We start from the raw sequence: 14,777 nt of genomic DNA, 5'->3' as shown, positions 1-14,777 counted from the left end.
TGCATGATCTTACTTGAGGGATTCAATACTACTGATGATGTGACATTGACTTACAGATGATTGAAACATGCAGCGATAAGCAACAATGCGCCAACAAAGACAGGGAAGAAGAAGACTGCATGACTGTCAACATGGATCTAAATAGCCCTGGTGTTATGAATGTGCCCCCATGACCTTTGTTGACTCTTAAAGTCATTTTGTTTTTCTTCATGGACAGTTATTTTTGCTTGTGGATTTTGATTTGATTATTCCCTTGTTGTACTTTTCCTTGTTTATCTTTTATATTAGTTTCTTAATCCTTTGTTGTTGTTGCATTTGGGTCTAGTTCCTGCATAACCCTGACACCTGGATTTCAAATACTTTTATTTTACATTTGAGATGAGTGCCATAATGTTGAAGAACATTTCTTGTGCATCACAAACCCTACAAAAAAGAATGTAAAAGAATCATCAGCTGTCAGTCTTTCAAAAAAATTAACTAACTTTGATGTTAGGGTGTGGTTTACATAACTCAATGACCTCGTGTGAGCAGTTTCTGTGGGGACTATTTCTTCAGTTTAAAGTAGGTTGAACAAAAAAAATAGGTCTGTGGAATACCACAAGTCATTTTTTTCAAATCTTTGGCCAACACAAACGAACTCTGTTCACATCTATTGAATGAAGACACTGCGGCAGAACGGATCTCTGAGATGAAAATCTCTAAACCTCTGTAGGTAAAGCAAAAACTGCACCATAAATAGGGTGAGTAATTTGACCCTTTAATTGACCCTTTAACGCAACATAGCATGAGCAGCTGCAGGCAAAAAAGAAAACTACAGTTAATGATTTTGACTGCTTCACATAATACTTGAACTCATCGTCATTGGCAGAAAAGGTTTGTTGTTGAAGACTAAAGTACATCATTTCTGTTGGTCTGGATGCAGACATTGACAGGTCACATTCAAAAAACCCCTCTGATCTAAACCAAAAAAAAAAGACCTTTAACCGGAAACCATTGTACTAGCCAGCTCTCAGCAGTCAGCTTCTGTTTCGACTCCTGTGGAGGATAAGATGTGAACTACTGTGTGCAGGTTTCCGCCGGTGGAAACTTTTAAGTCCTGTAGCTTGAACACAGGAAGACAAAAGTCAAGAGCAAAGACGAGTCACTTTTACAAAGGCGGCTGTGTGAAATGAAGCTTGCGCCTGAACTGCAGCCAACATGCTGTGTGCACAACATCAAATAAAGGGTAAACAACAGCAGATAGAGCTGATAAATTAAGTGACGAATTGATAATGATGGTGGTGGTTATGACATCTGATAATGCAGTGGTTGGAGGTAAGAGAGTGAGAACCAGCTCATATTAACTTGTATCATCCATAATTGTTTGAAAGCGTTAGAAAGTACTAGACTTGTTTTATGTGCAAACCAGTATGGTCTTTAAAAAAATCACCAAATTAGGTTGCACAGTCACAGATTCTGCGCAATTTTAATTTGTATTTTTTCCCCCCGTTAATAAATATTTCTTATCTTCTTCATGTTTTTTTCCCATTTTACCTCACAACAGGCACACATTTGAGGAACCACGTCACATCCTGCAAACTCAAGATCCGATTTTTTTTTTGCGGACAGCAACTCAACGAAAATTGCGATGGCACCCCGTCAGATTTATGAAAACGGTTTAAAGATATTAGAGAAATAAATGAAGATGACTTTATATAAATATGCAAATGTGAAAAAAATATGAAAACTATAGACTTTCAAAGGGATAAAATGAAATAGGTACATATATATCTATATATATATAAATATAGTATGAAAAGATTAAGGCATCAGGTTTGTTGTCCCCTATCTCCTGAAAGAGGGCAGAAGTTTGAGGAGGTGATGGGCAGGGTGAGCTGGGTCACACATTATTTGACTCCACATACTGTAGAGTATTTAGTAGACATTAATATAATATTGCTTCAAACATAATGTTAGTTACTAGAATTGTTTGTATGTCCATTTCAAATGTGCAGTATGTGGCACATGAACCCTTTCATCTATTGCCAACTTTTACCTGTTAAACACCAGAGATTACATTATTGATACTTAGAAAGCCAGTTACTGTGTGTCCTAAACGATTACATTACATACACTATGACACAGACTGTATACAGCATATGTGATTTGTGCTTTTGTGATTCGTCTTCTCAAGAGTCACGTTGCTGTATTGGGCCAAACTGGCCAAGGGAGTTGGCGCCAATCACCATCCCTCAAAGTGGGTCGTTCAAGGTGATTGGCCGATCAAGCGCAGTCTTCTCTGTGAAGACAGGGGAACGTGTGGAGAGATTCATTCCATTCAGCTCTGCAGCTGAAGAACAATGACGCCTCCAAACTTTGCTTTGCATTTCACATGTCTGTTTGTGGCGAGTTGGGGTAAGCTTTGCTCTGTGTCTGCTTGATGCCTGTAAAGTCAGGGCATTACAAGATACTGGCAAATCTAAGGATTTGTGCATTTGCTTTGTCTCTTCTCTCTTTAGCTCATTGGACACCTTTGGGACAATCGTTTCTGCATTTCGAGTCGGCCGATATTGGGGAAAGCGTGACTTTGTCATGCCTCTGCAAAGATGGTGCAGCAACAATGTTTTTCTGGTACAAGCAAACTCTGGGACAGAAGCCAAATCTGGTGTCTACCTTCTATAGGTATAATAATAATAATAATAAAGGCACCTTTAATGGTGAATTTAATGATACACGTTTCTCACTGGATGCCGGAAACGGGAGAAATGACTTGAAGATCTCACATTTGCGAATTTCGGACTCAGCTACTTACCATTGTGCAGGTAGCGATTTAAATGACTTTGTATTTTGCACCGCCGTCACCGTCAGTGTAAAAGGTTCGGGGCTGAACATCCAGGCTCTTGTCGATCAGTCAGGATCTGAGACCGTCCAGCCAGGAGTCTCTGCAACTCTCGGCTGCACAGTCCACACCGGGACCTGTGACGGAAAACACAGCGTTTACTGGTTCAAGAACTCTGAAGAGCCTCACCCAGGACTCATTTACACGCATGGAGACAGGGATGATCAGTGCGAGAGGAAACCCAACACACAAACACACAGCTGCGCCTACAACTTGTCCATGAAAAGCCTGAACCTCTCTCATGCTGGGACCTTGTGTGCTGTTGCCTCATGTGGACACGTGCTGTTTGGAAACGCGACCAAGATGGACTTTGAGGGTGAGTCACTATAAAGCAGAGGTTGTCCCATTTGACAAATAATAATAATCACTCCTTCAGATTTTTAACACAATACTTGTAGGAGATATGGGGCAAAATCTAACTTTTTATTTAGGTATATTTGCTCTGTTTTTTCTTAAGCAAATATTTCTTTCAACAATTTTAGCTATCGCTGATATGAGGCTTTCGGAGTCTAATTTGACCAGATCAGATCCATATATTTACCTCGGTAGGTGTATATCGCTTGTGTTTCATCTCCTTGTAGACAGTCTGAGCAAAAATTACAATGACCACAAACATTTTAATGTTCATATCGGTATTGTTTTGAGATGGATTTGAAAATTTCTAAATCCGTCCTGTAAAAAAATGACACTGTTTGTTCTGTTTCTCTACAGCTGACAGGGCCTCTCTTATCCTGGTGCATTTCTTGAAAGGAGCTCTGGCGTTCACCACTGTTTTGATCATTTTATTGGCTTTCTTGCTGTACAAGACGCACAAGGGGAACTGCCACTGTACAGGTGAGCGTCTCTTAATGACAGGAAAGGATTGAGTGCAAATCCCATTTGAATAAAAAAGGACTTTTCATCTTGTTTGTCATAACCAGACTCCGATGTCCAACTTTCAGTGACCTCTGCTCCAAACGCAGAGGTAAGCATGATTTCTTTTGTGTGTGTGTTGATTTTGACAAGAGATGTGTGAATATACTAAGGTTTATGACACACGTTGTGTTGTATTAATTACTGCAAATCTGTGCTGTGCTGTATAAAAAAACATTAACCACTTTATCTTTAATTAGCAGTCACACCAAGAGGCGGAGGACCTTCATTATGCCACTTTAAGAGATCACAAGGTCAGCAGATCGAGGCGACAGAGGGATGACCCCACGGGTGAATGTGTGTACTCCAGTGTAAGGCAGTAGAGCTTGGACACGTGTCATCCGTACGGCACATTTCCGTCAATATGATTTTTTTGCTGAATTTAATGAATATTCTTCAAATGCTCGCCTCACAATAAACTAAGCTCCTCCATGAAAAAACTGTCACTGCACTATTTGTCGCCAGATAGTAAAGAACTACACACACAAACACACACACACACACACACACACACACACACTCTGCTCTAAGAGTTTCCACACTTCTAATCGCATTATTGGAATCACACGTAGGCTACTGTAAGGCATTTGACGTAAGTTGTTCATATCAACACCATGAGATACAAGAGCCTTAAGAGTAAAAGAGAGTAGATCTCATACCCTCTCGTGTTTTTGTGTTTGTCTCTGAGGTTTCGGGCAGGATGTCTCCACACGAGCAGCCACATCAGGTTGCTTTGCTCATTGTGCAAACAGTATATAATCCATTTTGAGGCAAACACCTTAAAAAGTAGCATGGATGTTTTTCAGAAACAAAAATAATCTACATATTACAATGGCAATATTATGGGGGAAAAACAAGGGCTGTGTTTATAGAAGTCCACTATTCTTTATAGAAGCATAACAGTTTTATTTATTTAATTATTACTTTCTGTATTTCAATGTTATTTATGACTAAATAAATCCAACTATTGTGAATATAAATTAAACAACATTGCATATAGTTGGAATACATTTGAGCTCAAACCAGCCTGGATTAGATCTGAAAGTAAGGTGTTGTTGTTTTTTCCTGCAACTATGTGAGTGTGTACTCTGGAAGAACATTCAAAAAATGAATTTGTATCGTACAACAATCAAGTAGCAGTGTGTTCAGTCTCAGTGTGACACTTGGTGGTCAGCAGTGAAAGAAGGGAACTTTCCGTACATGAGTTTGCTAATGCGCCTATTTAAGACCCTTTGCTTGTTCTATGTTTGTACACAGGTGGTTTGAAGCGGGAGGTCCCACATTTTGCTTCAGTAGCTCGCAGGAAATTATTTTTGTGATCAAACTACATACACGTAGAGTAGAAGTTCCCTGATGTTTCACAACACAGAGCACAGACTATATCCAAGCACTGTGGTAAGACAAAAACCTGACCTCATGTCTATGGGTTGACTAGATAACAGAATCAAAGTGTGAAAGTAATTTTTTTTAACAGGGTGCTTCCTTTTTTTGTAAGAATAACTTTGGTCTCTTCACAAAGGGAGAGAGACGTCAAAAGGTTTCCGTTGTGTAAACCCCATGCGGTCTTTGCCTCAGTACAAGGTGGAGACATTACACTTGAGATTGTGTTTGTACCTATGTATGAGGCCAAAACAACCTGGATGCAGGTGCTGCCACCTTGCGCTTTAACCGTCATTTAGAGCCAGAGTCTGTGATTGTGGTGTGGAGCCACGGTATTATGTACCTCAACCTTTGGTGTCGGGGTGTCAATGCGCACACTCGACCACTTGCGAGTCGGTCTCAGCTGTCAATTATGACGTTTCACGTCGTTTCTATAGCATCAAATAACTAATCAGAATCACCGGTATATATTAACACTTGAACATCAGTGTGACATAGTACGGATGCACATTGCATTCACTAAATAATTAATTACAACATCCTGATCTCGTAATTATGAGAAAAGACCTCGTAATTAGGAGATCCTGAATAAGACGGTTCTGTTGCCTCAGCTGTACTGTACAACATCTAAGATGTGCATCTAATCCTACAGATCAGGGGGCGCAGTATGTCTGCTTTTGTAATTAAAAGAGTTCAGGGCTGAGCTAGAATTTGGACCCAAAATGCAGACAACCAGACTCAATGAAAGTTTCAACAGATTTCATAGTCTTTCAAGAAATACAGGGTGAGGATTGAGTGAGGGTGTCTACAGTAGTAGAACTCAGGATGACCACAACCACTGAAACACACACACACACACACACACAGAATTAATAGACAGAAAAGGAGCAGTCAAGGCGGAGCCATGACATAAACTTTATATTTTGGGCGCCCCCCATGGATGACGGCGCCCTAAGCATTTGCCTATGTAGCCTATGCCAAGGGCTGGCCCTGTTTATGAATATAGATTCATGCATTTCAAATGCATCCAAGCCGGCTTAGTGGTTACTCAATGAAGTGTCCGGCACCTGATCAAAATCATAGTATAGAGGCAACGGAACCGTCTTACTCAGGATCTCATAATAACGAGATCAGGGTCTCGTAATTAGAGATAAGGTGAGATAAGGTGTCAATTATTTTTTTTTATTCAGTGAATGCAATGCGCTTCCGTAGATAACAACTTCTTAAAATGACAGAAACCATCTTTGGGAAAAATGTACTTTGACTTTTTTAGTTTGGCCCACGTCCCATCTGCTAACGTGGAGGAGGTGGGGTTTATGACCTATACTGCAGCCAACCACCAGGGGATCATTTGGCTTCACTCATGGGCAGCTGGCATGTTGTCCATCTTTATTTTACAGTCTGTGGTGCAGACAGACTAATGCTAATGCTATCACAGCAGTAGAGTAGCTTATTGTCTTCATGTTTGAACTGTGACAGATTAAGATGACAGAGCCAAGCTCAGCTTTGAGGAGGTTGCCGGCTTTTGGTGGAGTAAACCGAGAGACAACCTGTGAGAAATAACACGAGAATCGCAGCTCTAACGATGGAGAGACAAACCAAGAATCTCATCTGGGCCGTGCGGTCCTCGGTGTCATCGGTTACGAGCACTTTGCTCCCGCTGCCGAACAGCACCTCCCCGCATGAGGCCATGGCGCAGTGGTAGGTTCCGGTGTCAAGGGAGGTCAGGTTCATCCTCTGTAGATGGTACACACAGCTGTGTGACAGAGAGCCTGCTGGTGCGGAGACGCGGTGACACTGATCCCCATGTGCGTGAATGATGCCGGGGCGAGAACCGTGTCTGAACCAGCAAACTCTGTGTTCCCCATCACAGGTCCCAGTGTTCACTGTGCAGTTGAGAGTCACGGAGCCTCCCGGCAGGACGGTCACAGATTCTGGCCCTTGGGGTATGTCCTGGAGTTCCTGGAGTTTGGCTCCTAAATCAGATGTGGGAAAAACATGTAACCACTGTGCCATAGAAAAAGAGAGATGTTATATCCCTACTCAAGCCCTAGCTCGTCCAATAACATAAGCCACGCATTTGAACAAGGGTGTTTTTGTCAAAATGATTGAACAAAAATTGTCTAATACTATATATATATAATATAATATATATATATCTTGTTAATTAATATGTATTTCATATGAGTACAGTTGTTTTTCTGTGACAATTTATGAAAACTGAATGCTGTCAATGAGATATTTACAGTGCATTTCAAATTGACTAAAGCTACCACCATAACGCCATGTAGGTGATCTTACAAAGGGACACTTGGTAATTGTGATATTTATGGCGAATTGAAGACAAACTCACTTTGAGGGTCAGATTATTCTGCATCTCATCTAAAGTCAAAGCCAACGAAAAATAAAAGCATAATACCTCTGACACTTAAAAAGACCCCCTCTCCAAATTCCACCATGTTGGAGTGTGAGCTTCCACAGAAGTATGTAGCTGAATCGAAGAGGTGGACGTCGGAGATGTGTAGATGATTCGCCCCTTCCTCCCTCTGCACAGAGAAACGAGTAATCTCTACCAACCATTTGGAGACCGTGGCCAATTTTTCGTGTTTGTAAACACTGGACAGGAGAAGTGCATCGCCACTTGACTGTCGTAGAAGCAGCGCAGAGTCACGTTGTCCCCGACTCCGGCAGATACAACACCAGTGTCCTGTTCTACTGCCGCCGACTGGATAACAGATGAAAGATGATCTGGGTGGAAAAAGAGGAATATTACAGAAAGATATGACGATATTCAGTTTTTAGCTTCAGTTGGAAACACAGACTCGCTGTATTTCATGTCAAGACACTTCCATATTCAACAGAGGATGGTGTGCAGGCGCATCGTCGCTGTGGTCTAGTGGAAGTGAACATTCTGAGCAAAAGAGCAGACGACAGCTCAAAAATGAGGTTGCAGCCGATTGGCTACCAAGAGGGTCAGTCTGCGTGGCACTTTGAACATGCGTCTTGGCCACAGCAGGAAGTCTATCAAGTCACAACGTGTGCTCTGCTTTCATTTACTCCATTTTAAATTAAATTAAAGCTGCGAGCAGCGATGATCGGGCCCTCGCACTCTCGCCGTCGGGGACGCGCCGGCAGCCGCTCTCCACGCGTCCGCCGGGTCTCGCGACGGCCGGTCGGGATGCGACGATTTCTCTTCCCCACCCTAGGGAAGCGGGCTCCGGAAACCGTCCAGTGGCAAGAAGCGGCCCATGTCGCGGAGTGGACGTCCCCAACCCCCCCTTGCCCGGCTCCCCGGGGGTCCTAAAAATAGGCGGCGAAGTGTACGTACACTTCAAAATACCTTAGAGCTGAGGTCAGGGTATTCCAACTGGACAAAGGCAAGGTGGTCTCTTCCACCCGGCCAGCACAGTCCTCCTCAGTGGGGGGAACATGTCCACTCGGTGGAAGTGCAACCTACCCCAGGGGCCCCCAGGTACCCCCTGGGGGCCCCTGGTACCCCTGGGGTACCCCCCGGCACCCCTCGGGCCCTCCTCCCAAAGTCGGCAAGTGAGTTTTGGGCCGATTGGACTCTTGGCCCCCGGGGGCCCCCGGGGGCCCCTTGTGCCCAAGCCCCCGGTGTCGGCAAGTGAGTTCTGGGCTAATTGGACTTTTGGCCCCCGGGAGCCCCTGGTACTCCCGGGCCCCCCTCAGGCCTCTCCCCCCGATGTCGGCAAGTGAGTTCTGGGCTAATTGGACTTTTGGCCCCCGGGGGCCCCTGGTACTCCCGGGCCCCCCTCAGGCCTCTCCCCCCGATGTCGGCAAGTGAGTTCTGGGCTAATTGGACTTTTGGCCCCCGGGGGCCCCTGGTACTCCCGGGCCCCCCTCAGGCCTCTCCCCCCCGATGTCGGCAAGGGAGTTCTGGGCTAATTGGACTTTTGGCCCCCGGGGGCCCCTGGTACCCCGCCCCAGAGTCGGCAAGCGAGTTTAGGGCAAAAGGGGGCCATTTACCCAGAGTGGACAAATATTCCTCCGATTGGACATATTTACTGTACCGTACTGTACTACCATGACAAGTTCTGCGATGTCGACAAATGTACCACGAAGCGGACACCCAAAAATTTACAAAGTGCCTTTAAATTTGACCATTTTGACACAATTGGACAAAAGACACATATCAGACATATTGTCTTGCCACTCTGAACATGTCTGCCAAGTTTGATGAGAAACAAAGCATCATAAGTGCCTCAAATATGTAACGTATTTGATGGCGAACAGGGCGTCACCATGGCAACAGCGTTTGACATATGGTCAAAAATTTCACAGTACAATATCAGCCATGTCTCACAACTAAGCTGACCAAATTTGAGGTTTCTCCAGTGAACCTGCGAGGCAGAGGACGTAAAAGAAGAATTTCAAACTTCCTATCACCATTAGGTGGCGCTATGACTTATGTCCAATATTGACATGTAGATGTGTTTAGGGTGGGACTGGTATCACGCCTGAGAAGTTTGGATCAGATTAGACCATGTAGCTTTGATTTGGAGCAACTTCCTGTTCATGGTGAATCACGCCTCACCGCGGCCACGCCTTTCGATGTGGAGTAAATCTTTTGATATCGTTTGATCCGGAAGGCCTCCTCTACGCGTTGCTAAAGTTTGAGGCGGATCCGAATAACCGCCTAGGAGGAGTTCGTCAAAGTACGTCACCTTCCGTTCACTGCTTACGCCAAGGTAAAATCCGAAATGGCTGACTTCCGGTTGGGCGGAGCTAATTGCTCCAAGAGGCTTTTTGGTAGGTCGTCGAGAGGTACATGAGCCGACCAAATTTAGTTCTTCTACGTCAAATTTAAAGGTGCGATAATTGACTTTTAAGTTTTGTAGGGGGCGCTATGGAGCCATTTTGACACAATTGGACAAAAGACACATATCGGACATATTGTCTTGCCACTCTGAACATGTCTGCCAAGTTTCGTGACAAACAAATTATCATAAGTGCCTCAAATATGTAACGTATTTGATGGCGAACAGGGCGTCACCATGGCAACAGCGTTTGACACATGGTCAAAATTTTCAAAGTATCATATCAGCCATGTCTCACAACTAAGCTGACCAAATTTGAGGTTGCCTCAGTGAACCTGCGAGGCAGAGGACATAAAAGAAGAATTTCAAACTTCCTATCACCATTAGGTGGCGCTATGACTTATGTCCAATATTGACATGAAGATGTTTTCAGGGCGGGACTGTTATCATGCCTGAGAAGTTTGGATCAGATTAGACCATGTACCTTTGATTTGGAGCAACTTCCTGTTCATGGCGAATCACGCTTCACCGCGGCCACGCCTTTCGATTTAGACAAAATCTTTTGATATCGTTTGATCTGGAAGGCCTCCTCTACGCGTTGCCCAAGTTTGAGGCGGATCCCATGAACCGCCTAGGAGGAGTTCGCGAAAGTACGAGGCCTTCCGTTCGCCCCTTACGCCAAGGTAAAATCAAAATGGCGGACTTCCGGTTGGGCGGAGCTAATTGCTCCAAGAGGCTTTTTCGTAGGTCGTCGGGAGGTACATGAGCCCACCGAATTTGGTTCTTCTACGTCAAATTTAAAGGTGGGATAATTGACTTTTAAGTTTTGTAGGGGGCGCTATGGAGCCATTTTGACACAATTGGACAAAAGACACATATCGGACATATTGTCTTGCCACTCTGAACATGTCTGCCAAGTTTCGTGAGACACAAAGCATCATAAGTGCCTCAAATATGTATTCGTATTTTATGGCGAACAAGGCGTCACCATGGCGACAGCGTTTGACATATGGTCACAAATTTCATAGTACCACGTTAGCAACTTCTTACAACTTAGCTGACCAAATTTGACGATGATGTGGTCAACCTATAAGACAGAGGGCGTAAAAGTGTAGACACATGTTACTTCCTGTTGCCAGTAGGTGGCGCTATGACCTATGTCCAATATTGACATGGTAATCTGTTCAGGGCGAGACTGTTATCATGCCTGAGAAGTTTGGGTCCGATCGGAGCATGTACCTTCGATTACGAGCGACTTCCATTTTCATGGCGAGGGATCGAAATTCGCCACATTTTCGCCACGCCGTCACAGCATGGGCCTCTGACGTACACTCAAGCTTTTGATATCGTTTCATCCCATGGGTCTTTAGATGACACACGACAAATTTGAAGTAGCTCATGTGAAATTTGTAGTAGTAGTTCATTAAAATATGGCACGTGAAATATGGATTTTGACACAAAATGGCCGACTTCCTGTTGGTCATAGGAAATTTTGCCAAGAGGTTTTTTGTCAGGTCCGACAAGATGTATCTGCCTCCCAAATTTCATTTATGTAGGATACTCCAAATTTTTTTTTCCTATACCTGCTGATTTTTCCAGGGGGCGCTGTGAAGCCCCTGGGCCACACCCAGTGCCGGGCCTCTAGGCCTGAGTAGCGGGAGCAGTTTCTGACGTGTGTGCCAATTTTCATCCGTTTTCGCATATGGGAACAGGGTGTAAAATGAGTGAACGATGCTGAATAAGAATAATAATAATTAAAGCTGCGAGCAGCGATGATCGGGCCCTCGCACTCTCGCCGTCGGGGACGCGCCGGCAGCCGCTCTCCACGCGTCCGCCGGGTCTCGCGACGGCCGGTCGGGACGCGCCGATTTCTCGTCCCCGCGTCCTCATTTTGAAAATGCCGTCTTCCCGGCGGGTTCAGTTCGTGGCACCGACAGACTACAGGTCGAAACATCAAAAAGGTCGACTCACGGTTGACACACGGTCAAAACTTTCACAGTACAATATCAGCCTTGTCTCACAACTAAGTCGACCAAATTTGAATTTTCTCCAGTGAACCTGCCAGGCAGAGGAAGTAAAAGTCAAATTTCTAACGACCTGTTACCATTAGGTGGCGCTATGACTTGTGTTAGATTATGACATTTTTAGATGTGTTGAGGGTGGGACTGTTATCATGCCTGAGAAGTTTGGATCAGATCAGACCATGTACCTTTGATTTGGAGCAACTTCCTGTGCATGGCGAATCACGCTTCACCACGGCCACGCCTTTTGATGTAGACTAAATCTTTTGATATTGTTTGATCAGGGACGCCTCCTCTACGCGTTGCTAAAGTTTGAGGCAGATCCGAATAACCGCCTAAGAGGAGTTCATCAATGTGCGTCGCCTTCCGTTCATTGCTTACGCCAAGGTAAAATCCAAAATGGCGGACTTCCGGTTGGGCGGAGCTAATTGCTCCAAGAGGCTTTTTTGTAGGTCGTTGGAAGATACACTAGCCGACCGAATTTCGTTCATCTACGTCAAATTTAAAGGCGGGGGCCATGACTTTGAAATGTTGTAGGGGGCGCTATGGAGCCATTTTGACATAATTTGACAAAAGACACATATCGGACATATCGACTTGCCACTCTGAACATGTCCGCCATGTTTCGTGAGAAACAAAGCATCATAAGTGCCTCAAACATGTATCGGTATTTGATGGCGAACAGGGCGTCACCATGGCAACAGCGTTTGACACATGGTCAAAAATTTCACAGTACAATATCAGCCACGTCTCACAACTACGCTGACCAAATTTGAGGTTTCTCCATTGAACCTGGGAGGCACAGGACGTAAAAGAAGAATTTCAAACTTCCTATTACCATTAGGTGGCGCTATGACTTATGTCCATAATTGACATGTAGATGTGTTTAGGGCGGAACTGTTATCATGCCTGAGAAGTTTGGATCAGATTAGACCATGTACCTTTGATTTGGAGCAACTTCCTGTTCGTGGCGAATCACGCTTCACCACGGCCACGCCTTTCGATGTGGACTAAATCTTTTGATATCGTTTGATCCGGAAGGCCTCCTCTACGCGTTACCCAAGTTTGAGACGGATACGATGAATCGCCTAGGAGGAGTTCGCGAAAGTACGACGCCTTCCGTTCGCCGCCTACGCCAGGGTAAAATCAAAATGGCGGACTTCCGGTTGGGCGGAGCTAATTGCTCCAAGAGGCTTTTTGGTAGTTCGTCGGGAGGTACATGAGCCCACCGAATTTGGTTCTTCTACGTCAAATTTAAAGGTGGGATAATTGACTTTTAAGTGTTGTAGGGGGCGCTATGGAGCCATTTTGACACAATTGGACAAAAGACACATATCGGACATATCGACTTGCCACTCTGAACATGTCTGCCAAGTTTCGTGAGACACAAAGCATCATAAGTGCCTCAAATATGTATTCGTATTTTATGGCGAACAAGGCGTCACCATGGCGACAGCGTTGGACATATGGTCACAAATTTCATAGTACCACGTTAGCAACTTCTTACAACTTAGCTGACCAAATTTGATGATGATGTGGTCAACCTATAAGACAGAGGGCGTAAAAGTGTACACACATGTTACTTCCTGTTGCCAGTAGGTGGCGCTATGACCTATGTCCAATATTGAAATGCCAATCTGTTCAGGGCGAGATTGTTATCATGCCTGAGAAGTTTGGGTCCGTTCGGAGCATGTACCTTCGATTACGAGCGACTTCCGTTTTCATGGCGAGGGACCGAAATTCGCCACATATTCGCCACGCCGTCACAGCGGGGGGCTCTGACGTACACTCAAACTTTTGATATCATTTCATCCCTTGGGTCTTCAGATGACACACGACAAATTTGAAGTTGCTCATGTGAAATTTGTAGTAGTAGTTCATTAAAATATGGCACGTGAAATATGGATTTTGACACAAAATGGCCGACTTCCTGTTGGTCATAGGAAATTTTGCCAAGAGGTTTTTTGTCAGTCCCGACAAGATGTATCTGCCTCCCAAATTTCATTTTTGTAGGATACTCCAAAAAATTTTTTCCTATACCCGCTGATTTTTCCAGGGGGCGCTGTGGAGCCCCTGGGCCACACCCGGTGCCGGGCCTCTGGGCCTGAGTAGCGGGAGCAGTTTATGACGTGTGTGTCAAGTTTCATAACTTTTGGTTCATGGGAACAGGGTGTAAAATGAGTGAACGATGCTGAATAAGAATAATAAGAATTAAAGCTGCGAGCAGCGATGATCGGGCCCTCGCACTCTCGCCGTCGGGGACGCGCCGGCAGCCGCTCTCCACGCGTCCGCCGAGTCTCGCGACGGCCGGTCGGGACGCGCCGATTTCTCTTCCCCGTGTCCTCACTTTGAAAATGCCGTTTCCCGGCGGGTTCGGTTCGTGGCACCGACAGACTTCAGCCTGTAGATACGTTCGCCGGTGATATTTCATACGCGCGGGTGGCTTGGTTTTTTTGTATTGTAAGGAGCGCTACGGAGCTGCTTTGCAACGGCCGAACTCAAAACTCATGTCCGATCGAACCTGTCCTCGTTTGTAATATGTGTGCTGTGTTTCGTGCCTGTAGAAGCATCCCCGACACAGTGAAAAAACACATCACGTTTCGTGGCGAATCGCGCTCCGCTGCTTCCGCACCTTTCGTCGTAGACTATAAAACCCTATATGCCGTTTGATCGGGAAGATCTCATCTATGCGTCGCCCAAGTTTGAGGTGGATTCGATTAACGGCCAAGGAGGAAGTGGTAAAAGTGCGTCGCCTTCCATTCACTGCTTACGCCAAGGTAAAATCCAAAATGGCTGACTTCCGGTTGG

At 44.9% G+C, this 14,777-nt stretch overlaps 2 protein-coding genes across 7 annotated transcripts; one reads left to right on the top strand and one right to left on the bottom strand.

The window, feature by feature from the left end:
• The first annotated feature begins 627 nt into the window (after nt 1-627).
• Nucleotides 628-4,230, top strand: LOC118300068. Of its 6 annotated transcripts, none has more exons than XM_035624137.2 (7): nt 650-740; nt 2,174-2,394; nt 2,499-3,194; nt 3,361-3,423; nt 3,590-3,712; nt 3,799-3,842; nt 3,991-4,230. In XM_035624137.2, exons 2-7 carry the CDS (start codon nt 2,340-2,342, stop codon nt 4,111-4,113), a joined length of 1,104 nt encoding a protein of 367 aa, XP_035480030.1. In that variant the 5' UTR covers nt 650-740; nt 2,174-2,339; the 3' UTR covers nt 4,114-4,230. The 6 variants fall into 6 exon arrangements, with proteins under 6 accessions (XP_035480034.1, XP_035480030.1, XP_035480031.1 ...); XM_035624138.2 differs by having other exon boundaries at nt 659-740; nt 1,544-2,394; nt 3,994-4,230; XM_035624136.2 differs by having other exon boundaries at nt 665-740; nt 1,544-2,394.
• Nucleotides 4,231-6,657: 2,427 nt separating this feature from the next.
• LOC124851018 lies at nt 6,658-7,968 on the bottom strand (the record flags this gene model as incomplete). The annotated part of the gene is made up of 2 exons (XM_047337584.1): nt 6,658-7,146; nt 7,554-7,968. Coding segments are annotated over 2 exons (891 nt in total), but the record flags the coding sequence as incomplete, so codon positions are not given.
• Between the last annotated feature and the right edge of the window lie 6,809 nt (nt 7,969-14,777).

The sequence above is a fragment of the Scophthalmus maximus genome, chromosome 2, assembly GCF_022379125.1.
Source record: "Scophthalmus maximus strain ysfricsl-2021 chromosome 2, ASM2237912v1, whole genome shotgun sequence".
Taxonomy (NCBI): domain Eukaryota; kingdom Metazoa; phylum Chordata; class Actinopteri; order Pleuronectiformes; family Scophthalmidae; genus Scophthalmus; species Scophthalmus maximus.
Note: the sequence above shows the minus strand (reverse complement) of the source record. Positions and strands in the feature narration are given on the sequence as shown.

Excerpts from the sequence above, each read along its gene's own strand:
- LOC118300068 (XM_035624137.2), top strand. The coding sequence starts at position 2,340 with ATGACGCCTCCAAACTTTGCTTTGCATTTCACATGTCTGTTTGTGGCG. Across the intron at positions 2,395-2,498 it reads TCTGTTTGTGGCGAGTTGGG|CTCATTGGACACCTTTGGGA; the intron begins GTAAGCTTTGCT and ends TTCTCTCTTTAG. Across the intron at positions 3,843-3,990 it reads CCTCTGCTCCAAACGCAGAG|CAGTCACACCAAGAGGCGGA; the intron begins GTAAGCATGATT and ends ATCTTTAATTAG.